Here is a 25532-nt window from a genome sequence, read left to right as displayed (position 1 = left end):
ATAATTCTCCACATTAATAGTAGAGAGGCTACGTGTACATTACTTTGATTAGACTTTGTGGCCTATCATTTTTAATAAAGAATAAAATAAGAACAGAGTCTGTTCAACAGACCCGTACGAATAGTGGACGTAATAGGTAGTTGTCTAGAAAAATCATTTATCTAGAAACTACATTGCAACAATAGTTATTTGTGCCACCAAGAATTGAAATACTACTCTTTTCAGTACTCATTTTAGTGTTGTAAAGTGACTTATTTCAGCACCCGTTTGATGTGATATTACGTAAATAGCCTCAATACAACGTACACACACACTCCTCGGGTAATGGCGGCAGAGTCGCATTTTGCGACAAATTATGTGACATTCAAAATTTGCGTGAAAGTGGTGTGTCTGTGTGTGTGTACGTTGTATTGAGGCTATTTACACAGTATACGTGTGAATTCGTATACCGAGAGAATAATTTTTGCATACGTATGTATGTTTCGTCAAGACCTCCGCTTTCGTATCAAATTTATCTCTTTGACGAATAACATAAACAAACTCCACCATTAAGTAAAACATCGCCTGGATCCCTAGACCTGTTTGCAAGGTCTGCTGAGAGACAACTAAAAAAGTGTGGTTTCCGATAAGTTTTGAGTGTGATATTCAGTGTTTTCATGGTTTGGCGAGTGTAAGACATATTTCAGTCTCTCCATTCAAAAATTTTCGGTTTATTTGTTCCCTCACTCATTCACTCAAAATTCAAAATCTAAGGCGGACTTACAGTGTAAAATCTGGCGACTGTCTGTCAGTCATTTTGTTAGGAGCTGTTGCAGCTGTTGCACGGACCGAGAACTAAGAACCCTCACTTCAGGTCCCGAGAACCGTTTTTGACATATCAGACCACGATTCCTATTTTCATTATCTATGCAAAAATCTCGACCTGCATTGTTACACAGTTCCGCTTAGACTTCTACGAAAAACCTTGAACCGCCCTCTAACAACACTTTTGTGGTTTAATTAGTTTTAGTGTTGACGGACCAACAGACTTATTTTAGCTGCTTCGTCATCTCTGGACAACTGTCCTTACTCAGCATCTCGAACGGGACAGTAATCATAAGATCGCTGTATTTCGTGAGGGATGAAACCATGGATGAAATAACTGCAGCCGTAATCTCATCCATAAACCTCAACTTCGTTTTTAACAACTTTCGCGAAAATAATTTTGTTGAAAATCGGCATGAGGAAATGTCTCAAATGAAGTTTTTAAATACAAAAAACGCCATCAAAGAGTAACGGAATTACATTATAGCACTGAGTGCAATGACAACATTTATTTAGTGCAGACCGCGCTATGCTCCGGTTACTCTATATACAAACTGATAACCAACTATATTTATTTTTACATTAATCAAAATTCATACGTTTTCCACATAGTTTTATGAGCAGTGAATTGAAAAATTGAACTTCGGTAGAACGTAAAATAAAATTCCCTCCGGCAAAATGCATGCATGGCGTAAATTCTTGTCGACCTTCACTGGCAATTTATGAAATTTAAATATTTCAATTTATGAGTTGTGCTCTGGGTATATACTGCGAAATAGATCCATAAACAAAACCAGATAATTTGCATGGGCTAGTGAAATTGTGCGGTGATCAGACTAACTCATCACGCTTCTTGTATTAACTAATCGTACCATTTGAACTATTTATACTACGATTTTCTTAGTAAGGCTATTGATGACGTATGTCATGCCACGCACCGTGAGGAAGAGACTGAAAAACATCGATCTTAGCATACTTTATGACGGACCCGTAATATGGAAGCAAGGGCAAATTTTTCACCAAATACTTCATTTCTATGCATTCTTCGATCTTCCATAGCGGTATGGGTGATTGTCAACCAGAATTCATGAAATTTTTATCAAAATATCAGTTTTATAAAGTATACGACGAATAGTGTCGCACATACACTCGTTTCATCTATGCTAAACACTATACATAACATATGAGATGAGACACATTCGGTTACATAAATTATTTGGAAGCAGCAGGATGTTCAACGGAAACATTGTTGATGATTAACACTGAACTGAAGCTCCTGAAGTGTGCTAATGTTGGTATGCATCATTTTGTTCTTTTTTTTGTATAAATAACTGAGTTCCTAGAATGATAACGAGACATGCCACGTTAGCGAATTATAAGAAAAATGGAATGTCATTGATTTTTTAGCTATCGTCATTATGCCAATAAAAGTTCTTTTGATAGTTTGAAACAAAAAACATCGTAGGACTATTTGAAACGGAGCTCAACGAATAAAATGTCATTCTTCCTATGATTCACTAATGTGACATATTCCGTTTCTGGATTTAACTATTCAAATATGCATTCAGTTACCGGATACACTCGTCTCTTTTGGAGAACCAGACATAACTAGTGATAAAAAGATGAAAGAGTTTTCGTGTGAATTTTGTTGATCTGAGGCGAAGCCGAGGTCAATAATCACGCAGGAAAACTGGTTATGTAATGAATTTTACATGCTATTCTAGCGTCTCTGTTTAAAATAATTTCACCCCACCGTGTATTGTCAGCACATTTTAACTTTTTACATTCCAATCGTGTGAACGTATTTTATGAATCGTGCCCCATTGCTCGAAATAATTAATTTTTTTCGTTAATTTCCATGAACACCTTTTCTTGGAATTTATTGTTACAAAACGAATAAAATTGTGAATTTTTTCGCAGTATCGTGGAGACCGTTAAAATGATTAAATCACTCGTATATTTACTATTGATCACTGTTTGTGTGTTAACATTCGTCGGTAAGTTTTCTTTTTATTTTATAATTCAACACGAAACATCTACAGGTAGGTCAACACATTTTAATCGTAACGATTTCAGACTACACATTAGCTGGCTGCACCGATCCACAATGCACACAATTGTGCCATGAAGTATTTCCAGGCCACTTCTGCACTGGAAAATGTTTAAGTGACACTGAATGTCAATGTACTTGCATCTAATGAAACAAGTAAGACGAACGCATTACTAATGGCTCAAAGTCATTCGGAAGTAAATATTTTTGGAGAAAAAATAAATTTTTGTTTCAATCATTTTGTGTTTGGAATATTATTTCGATATTTCGACACCATCTCCAAGTCCGAGAGTTATAATTCTCGATAGTTCTAAAATGATCGACACCAGTATTAACACCGCGTACTACGCGGCGCATAGTGTATTCAAATCCTATTTTTTTTACGACATTTGGTTATAAAATCGTATAGTCTCTGTGTATGTATTTAGGAAGACCAAATCTATAACGGGGAAAGGTTAGTCGAGCTGTTTTAAATAATTCCTGCTCCTCAATGACGAGTTGAAATTAACATCATCAGATAAAATTAGACCTTCGAATAGCCACTGTATGATGAACAGGCTATTCGCACGCGCCTCTGTAATAGTACTAATAGTACTATGAATGAGCTATTTGGCACGCGCTGACCAAATTGAAAACAAAAGTATCCAAAACAATTTAAATCCACACTCTTGTTTTATTACACGTGAGATACCTTTTCAAGGACGACAGATACGACGCACATTATTTTGTTAGTTTTCATAATTATGATTGTTACAAATACATTTGTTTCCATCAATAAAACCAACATATGGTGAGATACATTCGATTTACATAAATTATTTTTTAACATCAGCCTGTGTTCAATGTGCCCTGGTCATATTAGGTAACGTCAGATTGTTCGAACAGAAACGGAATGTCCAACACAAACGGAAACACAAACAATTTTTCTTCGGGACAATGTAGCTTCGCCAAAGGAAAATCGTTTATGTTTCCGTTTCTGTTCGAACAATCTGACGTACCCTAATTTCTTAACATTCAGTACGATCTTTCACATCATGATTGTACGACGACAATATTTCGTTAATGAATAATATCTGTAGAACCAACGCAAATAGACTAGCTTTTAGTAAGAGTCGACACACGTAAAGTGTGGGAGTCGTCGCAGTTACAAAAGCCAAGACACACACAAACTCACTCGTGTGATTCTGAGCAGCATAACTGTTTTTCGACAAGTATAGAATTTGTATATCCGAGCCGAAACGAAGCTTGTTGCTCAATAACATATTTCGATTCGCCTTCGGCTGTGTCTGTAAACTTCTCACACGCTAAAAATGACTTTTAGTCTTAGGTACGAAATGTACTATTTCCTAACTGGTGTTGAAATATAGCGAATTCGTCGCTTATTTCCCACTCTCATTCTGTGCTCTCAATCTCGGCTTCGCCTCGGGCTGACAATTGTCACATCATCCCGATGGAACGATTTATTTCAATTCTGAAAAATCGGATTAAAACATAGCTAAAGCCGACCCGTACGAAACACCTATTCGTATCAAAAGCCTTTAATGTGAAACTCTTCATTTCTCTTACTTCATTTTCTTCTCTGCTGAAAAACTATTCTTCCTTTTAAATCACTTACATTATCCACTCTTTGCCTTGTTATCATATACAACTAAATTGCCGGAGGCAATATAGACAGCCCCGTACGAAGTCAAATTTCATAAATTCCTATTTAAACAGCTATATACCGCTATATTTAACTATATTTCACTGTAAATAAACATTTCACAGAGGAATATGCTATTATATAGCTCTATATGCCTGTATATAGCTCAATATAGCTGTATATAGGTATATATAGATGTCCATATATGGAATCACTGAAACCCCTCACACTTAACACATCATTTCCATGTTAACAGAAACTCTCTAAGCATCATTTTTCCCACTTTATATCACTTTTAATAAAATCCAATATGGCCGCCGGCAGCCATTTTGTTAGGAAACCGAAAATAGTACCGACGCTTTACATTCGTTAATACCTTTCAAACAAAAAAAAAATCATGAAATTCGGTCAAAATTTACTCGAGATATTGACAAAATACTCCACGTTCACTGTACGGCCGAGTAGCCAGATAAGAGCTCACTCCAAGAGACCTAGCTCACGCTCCGGAGAACATAATTTCATTTTTTTCCCTGATTGGTACGGTCAATACCTATCTAACAAAGCTAAAACGAACGAAATATGTTCAAATTTGGCCGACCTACAAGCAAAAACTGCTTGCCGCCCTGTGCCTGTTTCACACCAAGGGGTCTAACTCACAAGTCGGTCATCCGATTTCCATAAACTTTTTTTTTGTCGATCGGTATTGTAAATATCTTTCATTCGATGTATAGCGTTTAAATGTCCGGAGATATCTTCGAAAAACCGTAAAGCACTTATTGGGCCCCAGCTCAGGAGGGGTCGATCCAAAATCACTCATCTTCGAACTTAGCCTGTCTTTTGACATTACCAAACGGGAAAAAAAAGAATTTTCAAAATCGGATGCGTTTTACTCAAGTTATCGTGCAGACAGACAGACGGACGGTCGGACAGACGAACATTTTACCACAATAGGCTTCCCCTTACTCAGGGAGTCCAATTCGACGTGTTACAAACGTATGCGTAAACCTATAAGACCTCAGTACTTCGTACGGGTCTAAAAAGTAGCATTACCACGAGTTATCGTGAACCTTTTACGGTGAAAGTGACCGAGAAGACGCGTTCATTATATTGATCAATAGTTCTGCCTTGGTATATGTCGGACTTCTTTCGGATAAGTTTGGTTAGTTGGTAAAACTTCATAAGTTATGGTTGGACAATCTAGAAATACTCCATTCATTTTATGGGATTATCTGTGCCAATTAAAAATTTTATAAAGTTCAGCAGCTGCTGCTTTACATGTTCAGAAAAGTACAAGATAAAATCCAAATATTAATAGTCACGATTTCTTTGAGTGAACAACTGCTACCACTATTCCCCTTTAAACAGATAAATTGTCCTGGCTAATACATTCGCAAATTTACATCTAAAATGACTGAACCGCATACGGATACGCTGAGAAATATTGCATCACTAAATAACACTGAGAATAAGAACGAGTGCCATTAAATTCGCAGAATTTTTCTTTTCTTCTGCAGCACCCAATTGTTATAATTTATCTCCAAAACATTGGTAGTAAAAGTAATGTGGTGATGATTTGCTCTACCGTGTAAGTTTTCCACACAGAAAAAGAAACCGTTTACGATAATCAAAGACATTCTCGTGTAAACAAAAACCTCGTTATGTACACGCTACGGATAACGAATTGCTTCGAGTTTTCGTATTTTTAAGAAAATTCCGAATTTATTTGTCCCATGCGTGTTTACATTTTTGTTGTTGTCTATTCTGCTCCACGGTGCTAACTGAAGGATATTATAATTTTGCCTTTCTGTTCAGCCACCTCTAATAAAATTCCTTTGTTATTCAAGCGGAAGGAAATGTAATTACGAACGTGTGGCTTCGTGTGTTCCCACAAGGGTATTGATTTTGGTGCAAATTGTTTTCTATTTAAAATTAATGATTTTTATGGTTTTATCAGTGATGGGATTACTATAAAACAGTACTATTCACACATGGGATGTTGTTTTCTGTACGCAAGAGAATTATCAATGGGCAGCGTAACTTTTGTTGTCCGCACAAAGAAAAAAAGTTTTTTATTGTAGCGAAATTAATGGAATGAATGGAATGATGGAACACACGGATTTCGAAACGAAGTTTTTAGCTTTTAACGTGATACGGCAGTGTAAATTGCGCTTCGCTCATATGAAATATGCATTTACATTTCCTATTCACGTAAAGCACAGTACGGACTTGCGTCACGGACCTTCACTAACGTAGTGCCATGATACTTCTCCTTGGAAAAAATATATTTCCAATTTCAAAATGCAAGTTTTTCTATTCTGAGGTCTTCAGAATCAATCGTTTCTTTTAACCGGAAATTGACACACTAATACTCAACTCAAAATTTGCGTTCAACCCTCATCTATTCAAATCAATCTTATTAATTTCGTATAAGATACCATTTAATCAAAGGCCAACAAGAAGTTTTTGACTTATGTAACTCATATTTTTCTCTTATAAAAGAATGTATTTGAAAATTTCTCCTGCGCGCGGTGCAATACCTTCCAGCCTTACTCTTGAGAAGACTTTTCGAATGATTTCAAGACTTATTCAACATTTTTGATCGCAGTGTTACGATTTTATTTAATTTTTATAACTTGAGGGCTCATCCACTTCTGACATTCCTGCCTGACTACAGTCCTGTTCCTATTAAAAAATGTGTTCAGATTTGGAAAAATATCGTTTAATTTAAACGAAATCGGTAGTTTTTCAATGTTGCGAGTTGGCAGCGGACTAGTGAATCAAGTAATAGCAAACTCACAAACAGATTACTCTTGACTAAAAATAGAAAAAGTGTGTATTTGCAAAAATATACACACTTTTTCTAAAAGTGAGGATTTTGGAATAAAATGAAAAATTTGTGTAACAACTCAAAAAGCTTAAAAGTGCCCGTGCCAACGGGTACATAACTTGGGAATAACTTTGACATTAAAGTAAGGTAAAGTAGGTTCAGACACAAATTTCACAGAACCTTCCAACACTGCTATAACACTTTCGGAAGAAGTAAGGAAAAACTTGATAGCTCATCGGCGTTGCCAGGAAAACTTACTGCTTATGAAAGACCAAGAAGATATGCAAAAAAAAACTCCTTCGACTCTTTATGTTATAATCCTGGAGCGATAAACTCGTCAAGCTTACTAGATCTGATTTGGTGCAATAACGAAGCTCTACAATTTTACGATCATCTCCACATAAAAGACAGATCACTGGATCCTATCCATTCTTGTCGTACACATCCTAAGGGATTACCTTCTTCACATATGCCTTGGGTTTTGCATCTTTGAGTAAATGAGCTTCTTGATGAGGATCTGTCACATTTAGATGGAAAGCTCCTTAACGACTTCCTATTGAAAACTGGGAGATTCTAATATTAACAGAAGAAACGCTTGGGGCTATAAAAAGGATCTTTCTGATCTGTGCCTATGTTTCTATCTAAAAAAATATTTCCGGACTACATATCACACATGTACAAGATGACCTCGAAATGCTATTTACGGATATATACTTCGGCTATATGCAAGAGTGTAGTTGTGCCCGACTACTGGTATGGAGACCAGTAGAGCAACCCTATAGTATAGTTTTCAGTCGTTCTCGAGGAGATAATCACTCCTAAAATAATCTCAAGAGTGATTTACCACTCGGTCTTTCTGCTTAGTGCAGCACAACAATTGATTTTTTAGAATAGAAATTTTCATCTTCCGCGTCGATTAAGAATAACTCGTACCAGAAAATTAAACAAAATAATTTCTATTTGATTGACATGCCTTTGTCTCAGTTCTACTTCTGGAATCCAATCCATAATTCCATAATTCTGCGTATATTGTCCACAATCACAACGTCAAATTTATTTTTAAAGAAATACCCAGATGACGATCACTTGAAAAAGGTTGGATTTTTTTCTTTTCATATTTTTAATTTCAACCACAACGACGTCATGACTAATATAAGGTATGCTTTGGGAACAAAATAATTACCGGACATTATACATACTATTCTGATGATATAATGAAGCCCACGCTCTCTACATGCCCGTAATTAGTAATTTGATCATAATTCATAAGTTCAATGAAGCGTTGTTTTTTTAGTGGTACTCGGAGGTGTGATGTAATGTGTCGGTTCGATTTATTTGTAAAATTGGGAATATGTTGACCGTAAATGGTTCGTTTCAGTAATATATATTTAGAATGCTTATTAATCCATTAAAACTTGAGAACACATATTAACAGAACCAACTACTTCGCAAATGGTCATTAATTCCTTGTATGAGCTACGAGTTCGAAAATAGAGAGTAGATTTTGGTCCTGATTCTGAATCACACAGAAAATAATTAGGAAACTATGAGGAATAGTAACGTGACGTAAGAGAGTTGAGGGGGTATACGGCTTGCGAGACGGTCCACACATTTTTTGTGTGGAAATATTACCTTGTCGTTACGAAATTAGAAAACAGCTCCTGATCCTGGCGTCCAAGAATTTTTTTTTAGTGATGATTTAGAATCAAGACCGAAATCTGTTCTCGGATAGGTGTCGAGTGGGTCAACAATTTCTCCATTTTACTCGACTAAATTAAAATATTCTCCATGGCAGGTTAACGAATTTAGGAATTTATCACTCGTTACAACAAATAACACGCACCGATTGAATTCGAAATTATAATTCGTTTTGGGAAGCCACTTTGTACATAAATTCCCAAAAACCCTTAACCTTAAAGCTGAACCGGTAATCGGATAAGATTTTCGGTAACGATAATTTAATAGCCGATTGAGCGAACGAGATTTTCCAAAAATGTATTTAGTCGAAAGCGTTATCACAAACTTTTGTTCAATCATTTGGGGTATGTACAGCTTTTTCAAGTAATATCTTCCATTTTATCAAGGAAAAACGTATATACACACACCACCGGTTTTAATCCTTTAGAATTGAATTATTTTAAAACCGAGAATCTTTAATAACTCTGCATAATTCATGACATCTAAATACTTTCTCCTGTTGTTTGTTACCAAACTTTGTGTTTGATTATTTGATTATTAGATGTTGCGTCTGTTAAATTGATTTGTAATTGGCATATCGTATCGTAATTACTTCCATATAAAATGAATGCCGATATAAACGTAACTGGAGCCAGATTATCCTTTTTTGATATTGTTGCTATTTCAATTAGATAACCAAATTTTACCCGAAATTTAGGTTGACATTTTGTAGTGAGTGTGGAAGTTCCACCTCATATAAATTTAATCGAAAATCAAAACTTAAGTAGAACACATACCGTCTTATCGATAATTCAATCAAATTTTCAGACAATTTAATTGATGTTCCATTTAGAAATATTCCCTTTATGATCTCTCTGTGAGTATTAGTCGTGTCTTATCTTGAATAAATTGGAAGATATGACAAAAACTATCTTTGATTTACCTGGGTTTATTATGCTAAAATAGGGTCAATTTCATTTATAGAGTGCCGGCACCAATCTCCGGACATGTAGTTGTAGTAGCCCATTGTTCTTTCGTTAATGAAAGAAGTTTATCAATGAAAGAACACTAGGTGTTCGACTACTTATACTTGGCCGAAGACAGATACACTGACCTTATGTGTGATTAAATGTACTGAAAGTGATATCATTGGATGTGTTAAGCGAAAGCCTACAGAAAATGTACTAGATTTCTCGCATTTCATTGCTGGAATCCCTGTACCACCGACCAAACCAATAGAAATATATCCTTTCGATCGAAAAATGTGCCAGGTAAACACGAATGTTACAGGCGAAGCGAGGACCAAAAGATTTGTTTCGAAAATTTATGGTGTAGATAGAGAGCGATCAATGTGCAATGCCGCATTATATTCAAGCTTAACCAACATTTTGCCGTCAGATAGATTTTCCCAATTGGATCTTTTACTTCTTTTATTCAAATGTGTGAAACAAAATCTTTTACTTCATTGACTTTAACATGCGATTAACTATAACAGAGCACACTAACAGAATGGAGACTTAGCTGACTTGCGTCATTGCTTATGGTAAACGGATAACTAGCTGAATTTATTGATCGGTAACGTTCGACCGACATCGACAGTTTATAGCGAGAAGGTAAACTTATTGTAGAAATTCCAATTGAGTAGGAAACATTCGTTGATCTGTTGAGGCGACCCAGCCACAATTCTTTTCGGTACTTCATTCGTTTCGCTTTACTTTCTGATGAATTAAATTCACTCTGGTACATATACACGAAACTTCATATAGCAGTGAAGTTAGTTCACCAAAAATTATGGCGCTGACGTTAGCAGTTTTAGGACGAAACGTACTAGAACTGTAATAGAATATTTGAAAATCTATTGGATTTGAGCTTTTGTTTCCAAACGGGATTTCCCTTTTTCGAAATGGAAATTTCAAATCGTTTCAAACGAACGTGGGCGTTAGAGAAGTGAGATGTTTCAGCGTGAGAAAAGACCGTAAGATTCAATATTTTTATCTAATAAAATCTTTTGCTTCCGAGTGAAATTTAAAAGCTTTTTATAAATAACCCGATGAACAATCCAATTTGTGTTAATAACTCTGATGTGCAGTAACTGGACTCTAGTTCAAGATATAAATAATTACTTGTAATCGCTTGAACGAAGTAATTTATGTAAACTTCGAATTAACGTCCGATATTTTACTAGTAATCAGATAGAATAAATTACTGGAGAAGCATTCCCATGTCGTCAGACATTTAAACAATGACTGAACTAAATGTTATCGTTGCTGTAAGTATACAGTGCTTTAACGAGAAACCAGACTGTGAGGACAGGTTTTTTTACCCATGTCAACTAACTAAAATGGTTATGAGGATGATTTTATTCGGGTAGACGATACTCATTACATTAATTTTTCGCGCATATAATAACCTTTAAAATTTTTGCTTGTCTCACACCACACACCTGATGGACGTGATGATATGTGTTCAAACATTGTCCTAATATATTTCGCCATACACTTCATATAGAATTCCGATTCTTTGCCTCTCTACATTTTAAATTTTTATTATTTTAACTTTATTAAGCCAAACGTGACATTCAGAGAAGCCATCAGCAATCAATCAAACTTTTAGTCATCTTGAATCTCTGCTATATACTATTTTAATTATTTATGCTGCGTTACCGTGAGATGGGTCACATTTTATTCGTTTTTCATTAAGTTTTTCTTTTAAAGCAAATTAAAATAAAATTTATTATTAACCAAAGTCCAATCAATCACATGAACATCAGCTTTCGTAAGTGATGTCAAGACATTTAAGGGGAGCATAATGTTCAAGCCTGTACTGTGGCGGTTACATGGAACTTGGCCATGTAAAACGGGGAGGCTAAGCTTGTTGTGAGAAAGTTAATTTCTAAAATTTCTAAAAGTTTCAATAAAATTATTAAAAATTTCTAAATTATGGCTTCTTTTAAATCTTACCCGCCCAGCGAGATCGGCGGAGATTAAACAAGAAGATTTCTAAAATTTACCTAAAATAAGGCCTGAGGGGAAAAATTCAACAAAACAGAGCTTTACATCTGCACGACTCCTAATGGTTGTGCAAATGGAATTATAAATAAAATGTAAAAGATTATGCAAACATCTATTACGTTTCCAAACAGCATTTCCCTATGACATCTTTCTTCATAAATTGTTCGACTTAGTGCAACATAGAGAAGCTTAATTTCAAAACTCACCGAAACCCCGTAACAAACTAAGTTGTCGAAATCAAAGTATACAAACATACTGAAGGTAATGCAAATCCACAAAAACTCACGGAACCCTACTTTCGGGTGAATATAATTTTTACAATGTTGGCCACTAGTTAAATTCACTTTGTTAGGTTGTATCTTTATACTCAACACAAAATATTGTGTGGAGACCAACACATTTCTGCCAACATTAAAACGCCAAACGTCAAACAAGCAACATAACAAGTCTTATATTCACCCGAAACTTGGGTTCCGTAAAATTTGTGATCCGCTGAGCATTTGCATTACCTTCAGTATGTTTACATACTTTGGTCGAAATAACCTAACTGAATAGGATACCATCGTTGGTACTTCATTCTTTACGATTTATTTTCTCGTGAAATAACTTCACTCTCCTTAAATCCATGAAATTTCATAGCAGTGAAGTTGGTTCACAAAAAATAGAGCGCCGACATTAATAGTTTTATGACGAAATATACTAGAAATGTAATACACAAATCTATTACATTTGAGCTTTAGTTTCCAAACAGTGATGATAAAGTTGCAATAATGACGGTTGAAACTGACTATGTACAAATATAGAACAGAGTTTCGTTAGTTGACCACATTCAACCTTAATCTACGTTTTGCTATTTTTATGAACAGAACGAATTGATATCGTAATCATATTATTGCATGTAGTGGACACTGTAGTTCCCTCGATGTCTATATGCATCTCGTCGATGTTATGTAATAATTAATGACTACCTGCTAAGAGCAAACGTAAATAAAATTTCAATTGATAAAAAACGTTATTTTAAAAGCTTTGCTTCTCGACTAGATACATTCTGTTTGATTTATTTTTTGTTTGAAAGCTTTTAGTTCCGTATTTCAGTCGGGATGACTTTACTGACATATGCTAACAGCTCTGGCTCGGGACCGTAACCTATCAAAACGAAAATGAAGTGTCTTATTCATTCACCTGCCATATTTACTACAAATAAATTTTCAGAGATTTTCTAAAATTTTCTAGGGTTTTCGACAGTTCTCTACAAATTTTAGAAATTGCAAAATTTTGTAGAAAAACAAGAAAGTTTCATAAATTTCTATAACTTCCAAAAAAATTCTAAGATTTTCAAACTTTTCTAAAAAGGATATTTTCGATTTTCCAACACTGCCAGAAATCAGATGGATTGAAATAGTACATTACTATGCAAGGGAAGTAAAGTGATATCTCGTATCCAGATGAGAAAAAGTATCCGAGGGCGGTAGCCCGAGGTACTTTTACTCATCATGATACGAGATATCACTTTATTTCCCATGTGTAGTATAACGTTTTACTATGCGAGTGATGTAAAAGCTATTGCCTATACATGTAATAGCCTTATTACATGCACCAGCATAGTAAATGAATATTTCTAAAATATGGTGAAACATATGCTCCACTTGTTGCAATGCTTTTCTAGAAAATGCTCAGTTCTGGTCATTTTCATTTTTTTTTTAAATGAGTTGCAAATCCATTGCGGTCCTCCTCGGCCTCGACCAGTAATAAGTTGCTAACTTTTACGATTCTTTCTAGAAACTTTATGGGTGATTTAAATGGAAAATCTACAAATTTTGCTATTCAAGTTCAAAGCATTTCTCATTGTTTTTCCAGTTAAATTTGCTGTTAAATCAAGCATAAAAATCATTGCCTGCAATAATTGATTCAATGAAATTAAACTTTTTTCTATTACCAATGTAAATTTTCGTCTATCCATGATCTACTATCTTAAAGTAGCATCCGAATAAAATGAAGATTTCGTTTACACAGAGGAAATGAAACGAAAAATTTATGCAAATTAATCTTAAAATAATAACATCCGACTCTCGTTACAAAGTAAAAACTCCTCACCACCGAAATCATATTAACCGTTTCATCCTTTTAAAATATCCCGAACGACACAGTGCTGTTCACATGCCTATCGGCGAATATTAAGTTATTGTCAGTACACACAGAATGTACTTACTACACATTGGCGATAAATTTACGATAACGAAACAGACAAATCGAAGTTTTGTTTAAAATTAAATTTTATGAAAACCATTGCGCAACACATTACAAATAGGCGAAATAATGAGCTGTGTGGAACAATGGAAATTTGCATAATAAGATTTTCGATAAGGTTTTTGTTTTTGCGTTAAACAGGACACCGCGATACCACTTAGACAAACTCAATATAACGGTGCGATTATAGGTATCATGTAGAATTATCCCAAGAGATTTTGTTTTCATGTAAACAAAAGTGGAAATTCACGTTTCCTAACGAAATAAATTATTCTCTTTGCCGATATCCAAGGAAAATTGAAACAAACAAATGTTACCGTTAGTTGTTTCAATTTTGATGTTCTTCAGGAATTTGCTGTTGCGAACGATCCAAGCGATTTTAAATTACTTGCACAACAATGTCTGACCTAATTAATCCATATGAGTTATTAAAATTCGCTGCAACTAGTGGAGGTGTTGTCGAGGGTTTTTTAAATATCATATCCAACCCTGACAATTTATATCACTGGCAATATCTACTGTAGCCCATTAAAACTTTCTTTCTTTATAGAAAGCTTTTATACATTATAACTTGAATGAGTGTAAGCTCATAGTAATTGCCGTCCAGAGAATAACACAACGACGGAATGAGCCTCATGATTTTTAATGTTCAATGTCAAAGAAAATTTTGTTATAATGTAGCATATGTAACAAATAAAGCGGCACACAATGAGTACTTTTGAGTGTAATTCTTCAATTCATCGACGCAAAAGCTTTGCTGATAAAAATCCACCTGATTATTCGGATTTGTGACTAATTGCAAAGAGTTTTGTGTGTAGGTCACAAGGGATTGATAACATTTGGATTCAGTCAAATTAGCTCAAGTAAAGAATTTTTGTTTGTGTAATTGCAATATTGTAGCCATTGAATATAATCTGAGTCCGTTAGATAAACTTACTAAACGGTTTAAGAAGAATCGTTCGACACAGCGCTAAATTGTATACTTTCTGTAAAAAGTGAAACCATCGTTTTGTATCAAGAAGGGTTGGCTTATCAGTAACAATATAAAATGCTTGTGGTGATGTAGCCTCCGATGAGAAAACTCAGAATGTGCGCCAATTTTAGTGAACTATTGCGTTTTCGCGTAGTTATAACACATTTTAACACAAAACGATGGTCCCACTTTTTCCGGAAAAGACGAGGACACGAAGGTATCATCGAGAATATATCGTTTTTTCGCTCAAATTTAGGCTACAATTTAGATTTGTGTCGATTCGTCTTGAGCGATTCAATTTATAAATGTCTTGTCCTCATTTCAATGACGAAAACCAAGATTTCCATTGCCTCTATTGGGAAAAATCTTCTTATGCAACTCGATAAAAAATGATTTTTCGTACATCTGTGGCATCGAGTGAGACCCTTCAAATCTAGTTCCTAAAAAAATTATTTATTATACTCAGTGGAATAAATAACTGTCCTGCTTTAGTCAGGTCAGATCAGCTGTACATTCTAATATTATCTTGCCTGACGTGACCTAAACTTTCCTTTCCTGTTAAACTGATTTTCGAGTTTTATCAAGTTTTAATTGAATTATAAGTTAAACAATCAGTGCCGGACTGGCCCTATGGGCGTTCGGGCGATTCCTGAAGAGCCTTTTGATTTGTGTATGGATAAACGGCAACGAAGTGCCTTTTGAAAAATTTCGTCATACAACGCCCGAAGGGCGTTTTTGAGCCAGTGCGACACTGTACAATTCGTAAACTTATTTTATTGAAAATTTATAGAGTATTTGGATTTTAGCTCAGACTGCAATTTATAACAGTCAGAAGCGGAGCAAGTTTTTGTGCTAAATTATTTTCGACCAACCATTACCGAAAATAAATCAAATAAAAGATTCAGATTATGAGCAGGACGACTTATTGTCGAAAGATTAGGTAATCTCCCTGTATCTACTAGAATTTTCCGGCTCAAATTTTTCGAATATCTGCTAAAGTTTACAAAAATTTTCGAGTTTTATCAAGTTTTAATTGAATTATAAGTTAAACAATCAGTGCCGGACTGGCCCTATGGGCGTTCGGGCGATTCCTGAAGAGCCTTTTGATTTGTGTATGGATAAACGGCAACGAAGTGCCTTTTGAAAAATTTCATCATACAACGCCCGAAGGGCTTTTTTGAGCCAGTTCGACACTGTACAATTCGTAAACTTATTTTATTGAATAAAAGAGTATTTGGATTTTAGCTCAGACTGCAATTTATAACAGTCAGAAGCGGGGCAAGTTTTTGTGCAAAATTATTTTCGACCATGGTCGAGTAGCAAGTAGCATTTCACAAAAAATAACTTATTCGTTAAAATAACGTTGTAGCAACGTTGCCACAACGGTTGTGCAACCGTTGTTGCCCGGTTATAGTTTAACCTACGTCAATTAACCGTTGGATAACCGTTAAACAACGAAAAAGTTAAAAATTATAGTTGCTCTACCTTAAATTTTTAACTTTTTCGTTGTTTAACTGTTATCCAACGGTTAATTGACCTAGGTTAAACTATAACCGGGCAACAACGGTTGCAAAACCGTTGTGACAACGTTGCTACAACGTTATTCTAACGAATAAGTTTTTTTTTTCTGAAATGCTACTTGGGCAACCATTACCGAAAATAAATCAAATAAAAGATTCAGATTATGAGCAGGACGACTTATTTTCGAAAGATTAGGCAATCTCCCTGTATCTACTAGAATTTTCCGGCTCAAATTTTTCGAATATCTGCTAAAGTTTACAAAAATTTTAACTACAAATTATCGAGAATTTCTCTAAGAGAATCCTTTAAAGCCTCGTGCTTAGTTACAAATGTTTATTAAACCCTTAACAAATATTGGCAAACATTTTCCGGTAATAGAAAAGTTTTCGTTCACAAATATTTTTATTTCACTTTACCGATCTCAACAAAGGATAAACTAGAAAATGTTCTGTCAATCAATAAAAATCCTTTAAAAATTTTGTGAAACTAGAAAATGATTTATCTGACTCTACTCAAAATCTAAGAAATCCCTCAAAACAGCCCTAAAAACCCAAAAAAATCATTGGTTTTCCAACAAAAAAAATTCTTGGATTTCCAAAGAAACCTGAGGCTTAAAAACTCTTTATGCCAATCCTTGGAAATTCACCAAAAATAGTAAAGCAAATCCCGCTAAGAACAAAGAAAATCTGCAGAAAGTCATTGAAAATGCTCAAATGATTTTATTTATAAAAACGTTTCGTCAACGAAATTTAGAAAGATCCGCCTCTCGCAAATGTTTAACTCACGGAATAATTATATAACGGTAATTATAGCATAAAATATCTGTCGAATATTTTCATACTAACAATATAATTGAAACGGTACCTACAAAATATAAAAGTTCTAATCTTTCTTCTCGATAAATTTTTGAATTCTTCAGTTCAAATGTTTTAAGTTCATTGTAATTCTTATGTTTCCAACAAAAAAAAACTCTTAAAAAATCACTTACCACTGCTTGAATAATTCCATAAACAAAAAACCAGCAGAAAACTACGAAAGTTTATCACAGTTTCAAACTAAAAGAAATCACTTTTTAATCGCGCAAATTTTAAATGCTTCAAAATTGCTCCTTTTGCTAACTATTTTTCTTTTCTCAACAAATCCGTTACAATCACAGTCACTAATTATTTTTTCTTTTTTTTTCTCTACAGTAGAATTATTTTTGCAGCTTTTTCTTGTTTCCGCTATACTTTCATCACCGAAAGATATATGCAACAAATGATTATACACCTTACATATGAGATCCACGATACGTTACAATTGAGAGATGTTGTGCGAATGTTGATGGACTATCGTACGTATGGTTTATGTGGAAATTGGAAACGGCGGTGTTACAACGGAATTTTCTTTTTTCCACTTTTCATATTTTCCGTTTTGAAACGGAAAAAATGAACCGGTGCGCATGTTCGGGAACATACATTTATTGTTGATATTGATAATACGCAACGAGAAACATGTGGGCAATTTTTGCTTTTAATTTTTTATTACTTAATCACAAATCAAGTTATTACAAATTGTGGCGAAATAATAGATTCTGTTTGACGATTTATTGTGATACGGCAGTAAAAATGTGACAAACTTTGTATATTTAATAAAATTGGCTATATGAATGTGTGCACAATAAATAAATGGTAAATGATAAGAATGCGTAGGGGTCTGACGAAAGGGGGATACATTTCAGAATATTCGCAAATTAATCTATGCTCTCGTCCATAATACATTTTCAAATAAAACAAACAATTGAGATCAGTGTTGGATGATCTAATGCGGTTCATAAAATGAAAATGTTCTGAAAATCCAAAATCCCTAGACAATGATACATAGTAACGTCGTTCGATGGAAATTCGAATTTTAGCAGAAAGAGTCAAGTAAATTGTTAAGAGCACATGAATCGTTGAGTGTAAATACATAATTTATTTATTTAAAGAAAAGGGCAACGCACTTCAAGCAAAAGTGGTACTCTAAATTAGGGTACTGAAACTTGACAGTGCTCGATACAAAATTTTACACTGTAAAAAGAGTGGGGATAAAATTTCATACAAAAAGTACTCTATTTGGCAGCTGTCATTAATAGCACTTTTGCTTGAAGTGCGTTGACTCAAGCCATTCGGAGATGAACTTTTTCATGTTCCCTAAAAATACGTAAATCGCAAAATATATTGCTTAATGACCTTACAAATTGAAGTCTCCCTTATTTCATTTTTGTTAGCGATCAACTGTTATACTGCCAATTTGTTTTTGTTTTAGCAGGATGGGCAGAATGCAAGTAAATAATTATTTTGCATCATTAACACGGCGCAGATTAATTTGTTGAACTACAGGAACGTTTGGCGTATACGGCGAGAGATTGGAGTTAGATGTTCGGACTAGAAATGTAAAGTTTTTTGAGAATTTTGAATTTTTCTGAAAAATGTGTTACGATAAGGCACCAAATTGAATCTTATGCGTTTCTATTGTCTTTTCCCGCCAGGGCCTATTTTAAGGAAATTAAATTTCCAAAAATTCTCAAATTTTTCCATCACTTTTCGTCATTTCATCTAAAAACACAACATCGTAAATGTTGTTTTTCATGTCTTTGAGCTTAACTGATTACTTCGGAATGAGATCTAACAGAAAACAAAATTTGGAAATTTTAAGAATTTTTTTGAAATTTTGGAAATTTTTGGAAATTAAATTCCTTAAAATAGGCTCTGTTTCCCGCATCTCTTGTTCACCCCATGGAAAAAAACAAGAGGTGAGAAAGTAAAAATCTTCTCATTCGAACTATCATCAGAGAGAGAGACGATTTTTTACTTCTATAATTGTCCTATTTTATGTTTACATTTTAGTCTAACTACTTATTTATCCACCACTGATTAGTGTTCCACATGATACTAAAGAGGAATGGTAATAAGTTATCTACAAAAAAAATCTACTTTTCGACGAAAAGTTTTCGTCCTCTTTCTGTCACCTTTTTCTACGCCAAAATGTTCTCTAATAGATACGTATCATTGCAAATAAAAATAGTCACATAAGAAACACTATTCGCAGATGGAAGTTGTCGCAGATTCTGCGATTGGTCACATAGAAACACTATTCGCAAATAGTGGCGAAATTTCTATAATAACTAAATCTTTGAATGGAAAACATTTGCTCATATATTGACAAGCTTCGAAGAAAGTGAGCAGTTTAAGCAAATTTCGTTGAACTGAATTCTGTATTGTTTTTAAATTGTTCAATACAGCATAAAGTGGTCGTTATTGAGATTTAAAATTTTTCAATTATGGATTTTTGTTGAAAGGTGTCATCGTTGATATGGTATATGCAGTGTACATATTATGCACGTATACTATCCATTCCTCTTATTTAAATAAATAATAATTTTGAATAATTAATTGGGAAGCACGATCGAAACTGATGACAATGTGGAACCGTTCACAAAGTATGGAGAAAATATCGAAAATGCTTCGAGTACACAGAGAGAGCATGTAATTTGTGAATTGCCTCTATCACCGTGGTCGATATATTATTTATTTTTATTTATTTACTAGTACCCGGCTTTGCTAAGGATTATTTTAATGATAAAATATGTAAATATGGGCCAAAATCGAGGTCAATTTTGAAAATTTTCTCTCGATTTTTTCCCTCTACATGAAATTTTTTTGAGTACTTGGTATGGACGATGTTCTTGAGCTATTTTCGTGAAAAACTAGCGAAAATAGCTTAAAAATAACTATTTCTTTAAATAGTTATTTACGTATCTGTTGTGGATGGTATATTTTAGGCAATTTCGTAGCCCGAACGAAGTGAGGGCGACAAGCGAAAGTGCCTAAAGTATACCGTCCACAACAGATGCGTATACAATAACGCGTCAAAATAGTACATTTCGTAGGACTAAAAGTCTTTTTTAGCGTGTGAGAAGTTTCCAGACAGAGCCGAAGGCGAGGTCTGCAATCGAATTCTCTAAAAAAGACGTTTAGTCCGTGGTACGAATAGTATTTTTCATATTGGACGGAGGAAAAGTGTGACGAAGTCGCACTTTTCGGGTCCTAGGTATGAAATAGTACATTTTCCCCAATAATATTTTCACGCGTTGAAAATATTTGCATGCGTCAATAATTTTCAAGCGTTACAGAACTGTTTCCGTCTGGTCTGGGCTCCTATAGAGAGAACAAACAAACAAATAGTCAAAAAAAATTTACTTTATATTATAGATTTAAATCAATCCAAAGTAAGCACTTTTCTGCTCGTAGGTGAACATATAATAATTAACTCAAATTTACAGGTAATTTACAGGCAAGGGATTGTACTAAAAGGAAACGATTGAGCGCATTTAATAGTCCATCAACCGTTTGCAGCTGAATACAAACGTTCATAAGTTCAAGAAATGCATTCCACCGGAGTTCATAAAGTTATCGATCAACTGATTTTTTTCTGTCGTCGTATCGGTCTTTGGCATGGAGAAGACATACCCACTGCTACTCAACTCGGACTGAAGGCGTTTTGTTGCATCTACTACTGTTTATTACCCATTTCATTCGGGATTGGATCAATTACAGGCGAAACCGTAGATGAAAGTATTTTCTTAGCGGAATTATCCATCTTGACCACAGTTTTGACTGTTAAAATTTGGATGTTCCTGTGGAATCAGAAGTCAATTACGAGATTGCTAAATCGAATCTGTGTTTTCTCAATACAAAATGACGAAGATTTCGTCTTTTTCAATGGCAAAGTGGAAAAATTCATCAAATTTGTGAATGTATTCGCATGTGGTACTATCGTTGCTACACTGGGATGCTCAATTTTCCCCTTTATTGGAAAAAAGAAAGCTTTTGTTATGGATTTTGCGTTTCCATTGGATTCGAGAAATAGTGAGATTGGGTTTTGGATGGCGTACAGTTTCTTCACTAGCGAAAATGTTTTAACGTTTCTGCCATTAACGTTTTCCGTTCTAATTTGGTATTTACTGCTGCAATGTTCTCTAAGATATAAGATTCTGGGAATGGAAATAAGAAACTTGGGACGAATTACCGGTGTCGGTAAAGTGAAAATGTTGGAAAAGGAACAACAGACAATTTTTAATCGAGACTTAGTGGCGTCGATTAAAGCTCACCTACATTTAAGAGAGTATGTCCAAGGTCTCGTAAGTACAGGTCAAGACAATTCTGAGTTAGTGAGTGGGTTTAACAAATCTGATACCCGCTTTCGTGGGTGTCTTAACCTGTTCTTTCAGAACCCTGAGTGTGCCAAGTAACTATCTGCCACCTCTTGCTATTTTTTTTCATTTTTTTAAAGATTAATCGGCGAATTGGAATCATTTTTATCAACCCTTTTTCTACTGCAACTCGCTACCAGTGGCCTCTGTATTTGCGGTTCAATTTATTGTTTGGCATTCGTATAATTAACACGAATTCCCAAAACGTTGAAATCATTCAATTTTTCAATAAATTTCCAGGATGTTAGTGTCAACACTGTGGAGCGCATAGTTCATGTCTATTCGCTCTTTAATAGCATTGCTGAATTGTTTATGATAACTTACTTGGGGAATGAGATTTTGTTGTCAAGTGGTCGACTTACTTACAGTCTGTTTGAATCTGAATGGATCGGAAAACTGCATTCGACCATAAAATGCATAATCATTTTCGGTGAATATATGAAGCAATCGCATGAGATGCTTATCGGTAAATTGTATCCGTTGACTTTGGAAACGTTTACTAGGGTAGGTGTTCTTTCGGTAGTCTGTCGACTTAATAAATCTAAGATTTGTATTGCAGATTTTGAAATCTTCGTACAGCCTGTTTAATATTTTGAAAAACACTAAACAGTAAAAATGGAGGCAGCAGAGAATCTGGTTGAGTATTTCTTAACACGAAACAGTTCATGATGGCCATAAATAACTAACCCATAGAAATAGTAGAAGAATGCACTGCAGCACATTGGTATTAGCCGTATTAACCTTACTCGCACTTATTCCCTTGACTGAAAGTCATGGGTCTTACGGATGATAAACACCCTAAAATGTTTGTCACACAATGATCACTACTATGATTGAAAATGCATGAATGTATGACCAAAAACCTTAAATACAGAAAATGTTTGTCACACTTTGATGATTCGTTGATAACACGATAACTTGAGTAATTTTCAACGGATTTCCAAAAACTTTTTTTTAATCGACGGGGGAATTGAATTAATGAGGTTAAGTTCGAAGATGGGCTATTACGGTCGGGTGTTCTTAGAGATATTCCCAAAAGAATTTTTGTCTCGTCCCTTGATAACACGATAACTCGAGTAGTTTTCGACAGATTTCCAAAAACTTTTTTTATTTGACGGGGAATTAAATTCCTCAGGTTAAGTTCGAAGATGGACTATAACAGACAGGTGATCTTAGAGATATTCTCAAAAGAATTATTGTCTGGTCGCTTGATTCCACGATAACTCGAGTAGCTTTCAACGGATTTCCAAAAACTTTTTTTTAATCGACGGGGAATTAAATTGCTGAGGCTAAGTTCGAAGATGGGTCGTAACGGGCTGGTGATCTTAGAGAAATTCCCAAAAGAATTTTTGTCTCGTTCCTTAATAACACGATAACTTGACGTAATCCTCAACGGATTTCAAAAACTTTTTTTATTCGACGGGGAATTCCATTCCCGAGGATAAGTACAAAGTTGGGCTATGACGGTCGGGGGATCTCAGAGATATTCCTAAAAGAATTTTTGTATCGTGTTATTAGTTGAGTAATTCTTAATGGTCCACAAAAGACAATTATCATACTAAGAAAGGCATTTTTGGGTTAAGCTCGTTAATGGAATATACTGGAGTAATATTCTAGGATTTGTTCCAAAATTTTGTTTGTGTAATATCTTTATATCGATGATAAGAAAAAAATTAAAGTTTGGACGAGTGTGAACTTTGCGGCCAGAGCGAAGCGAGGGCCGTAATCACACGAGTTTAATTTTTATTCAATATATAAGCAAGAAGTTCGCCTCTTTCCAGGGTCTGCTAGAAGACAATAAAACTTAAGAGACATCGATGCTTAGCTAAAATTGTAGCCTACATTTGCGTATCTCGTGCTGCCTTTTTGATGGTATCTTTTCATCAGAATCCTTTTTTCAAAACACACGACCGCAATAACGACCACGAATGTATTAGCTTTCAACAGAAAGTAGATTTGGTTGTAGTCACTTGACCAGTTCTGAAAAAAGTGATCAGTTTAACGAAATTTTCATAAACTGCTCAGTTTTCTCAGGGTTGGTCAAATTGCTGCAACCAAATCTATTTTATGTTGAAAGCTAATACATTCGTGGTCGTTATTGCGGTCGTACATACTTGAAAAATGATTCTGGTGGAAATATATCACCAAAAGACAGTATTTAAAAATCACCCAAATGTATACTTTTCAGCAAATCATCGATGCCTCTTAAGTACTGAAAATACGTATGAGCCAGTATAATGATCAAGTGCTGGAATTTCTCATATACGTATTTTGTATCGAAAGTAGGGTACGCATACCCTGGTATACTTTTATGTACTTTTAGAGTGATTTTTTTTGCTCGGATTACAAAAATCTTCTTGAGAAAAGTAGTCAGTCAGTCAAGGGATCTGACCCATCCAAAAGATGGGGCCTAGTATTAGCTTATAAGGCACATTAATCTGAGGCTGAACAGCGTAATCCTCAAACAGTTTCAGTTCATTTGTCAATTTAGTTGTATAAGAGTTCTGTAGCAGATAAGGAATGCTATTCAAGCTGTATGGCATTGAAATATGTAAAACATTGTTTGCTGCAATTGGACGTTTGATTTTAAATTGTTATGCTTGTGTGGCGCGAGTGGAACGAGGGCTATAAACGAAATTGCCTGAAAACCAACCGTTCAATTTACAGATTTTCTTATTTAATTGATGAAATAAAAGTAAATTTCTCTAATTTCATGTTAGTCAAGGACCCAGTCTTCAGTTTCATTGCGAAAAACAACTCCTCCATTCGTTCTTTCTTTATTTGAGAACCAAAAGACAGTCTCCTTTCCTAGTTTTTTTTTTAAAACATCCACCAGAGACAGTAAAACGAGAGCTCCTTTCTTGCCATTTTATTAATTGAAGATCATTATGTAGATCAAACGTTGCGTCCTTAACCAGGACGTTTTGAATGACTGAAAATATCGTCAGCTGTAATGCCTACAAATGATAGCTAAGAAGGATCAGTTCATCAGCAAAGCAAACAGACGCTCTTTCCTTACCCATGGTTCACTTTAATTGATTGCTTGAATGATTGCTCCAGCTGTTTTTCAGCTAGTCCAGTCATACAATCTGATTGCTGTATACGAGTTTATTAGTCATCGCGCGCTTCGTAGTGGTAAAAACCGTATAAACACTTATAAATTGCGTCACATGTTTAGTTGGGGTTAACTGTAAATAATACTAAATCAGCAATATCTGCACTTATTCCTGAGAACAACCTTCTTCAAAGCAGCTGAGATGAATTGCTATCATCAACTCAAATCGATTCTTTAATTTTCCATTCAAATAAAGACAAGGCAAGATATTTATCATCACTGCGAACTGAATCAAATGCATGGTTAAACGCACTTCCATCAAAATTCGTTAGCACATTTCTCGATAATAACACATTTCGAATTTCATCGGCGCTTAGATTCGGTTGCGATATATGTGTCAAACACAAATGTGTCTGCGGTGACATTGTATCTCCGGATGGAACGCATGGCTTGAGCTGTTTCAAGAGTCTTGGACGTCTTCCTTGCCACACA

The 25532-nt window shown here is 34.8% G+C and overlaps 3 protein-coding genes across 4 annotated transcripts in view; 2 read left to right on the top strand and 1 right to left on the bottom strand.

Moving 5' to 3' along the window:
* The window catches only part of LOC119076837 (tachykinins), a 58508-nt gene extending 40360 nt beyond the window's left edge, over window positions 1-18148 (bottom strand). Inside the window, exon 1 of one of the 2 annotated variants that reach the window (XM_037183841.1) lies at window positions 17741-18148. In XM_037183841.1, coding sequence (XP_037039736.1) covers window positions 17741-17760 — 20 coding nt within the window. In that variant the 5' untranslated portion in view covers window positions 17761-18148. The remainder of the gene's footprint in view (window positions 1-17740) is intronic. The other variant, XM_037183840.1, reaches the window with a different exon arrangement.
* Window positions 1-25532, top strand: part of LOC119076869 (odorant receptor Or2-like) — a 200995-nt gene that overhangs the window by 162746 nt on the left and 12717 nt on the right. The window lies entirely within an intron of this gene.
* LOC119076846 (odorant receptor 22a-like) lies at window positions 21158-22598 on the top strand. The gene is made up of 4 exons (XM_037183850.1): window positions 21158-21897; window positions 22066-22165; window positions 22226-22489; window positions 22545-22598. Exons 1-4 carry the CDS (start codon window positions 21158-21160, stop codon window positions 22596-22598), a joined length of 1158 nt encoding a protein of 385 aa, XP_037039745.1.

Source organism: Bradysia coprophila, unplaced genomic scaffold (assembly GCF_014529535.1).
Source record: "Bradysia coprophila strain Holo2 unplaced genomic scaffold, BU_Bcop_v1 contig_232, whole genome shotgun sequence".
NCBI classification, from domain to species: domain Eukaryota; kingdom Metazoa; phylum Arthropoda; class Insecta; order Diptera; family Sciaridae; genus Bradysia; species Bradysia coprophila.
Note: the sequence above shows the minus strand (reverse complement) of the source record. Positions and strands in the feature narration are given on the sequence as shown.

What these genes read in the sequence shown, in the direction of transcription:
- LOC119076846 (XM_037183850.1), top strand. Translation starts at nt 21,158, where the DNA reads ATGCATTCCACCGGAGTTCATAAAGTTATCGATCAACTGATTTTTTTC. An exon ending in CAATTTATTGTTTGGCATTC is followed by an intron (nt 22,166 to 22,225) that starts GTATAATTAACA and finishes ATAAATTTCCAG; the next exon opens with GATGTTAGTGTCAACACTGT. An exon ending in CTTTGGAAACGTTTACTAGG is followed by an intron (nt 22,490 to 22,544) that starts GTAGGTGTTCTT and finishes TTTGTATTGCAG; the next exon opens with ATTTTGAAATCTTCGTACAG.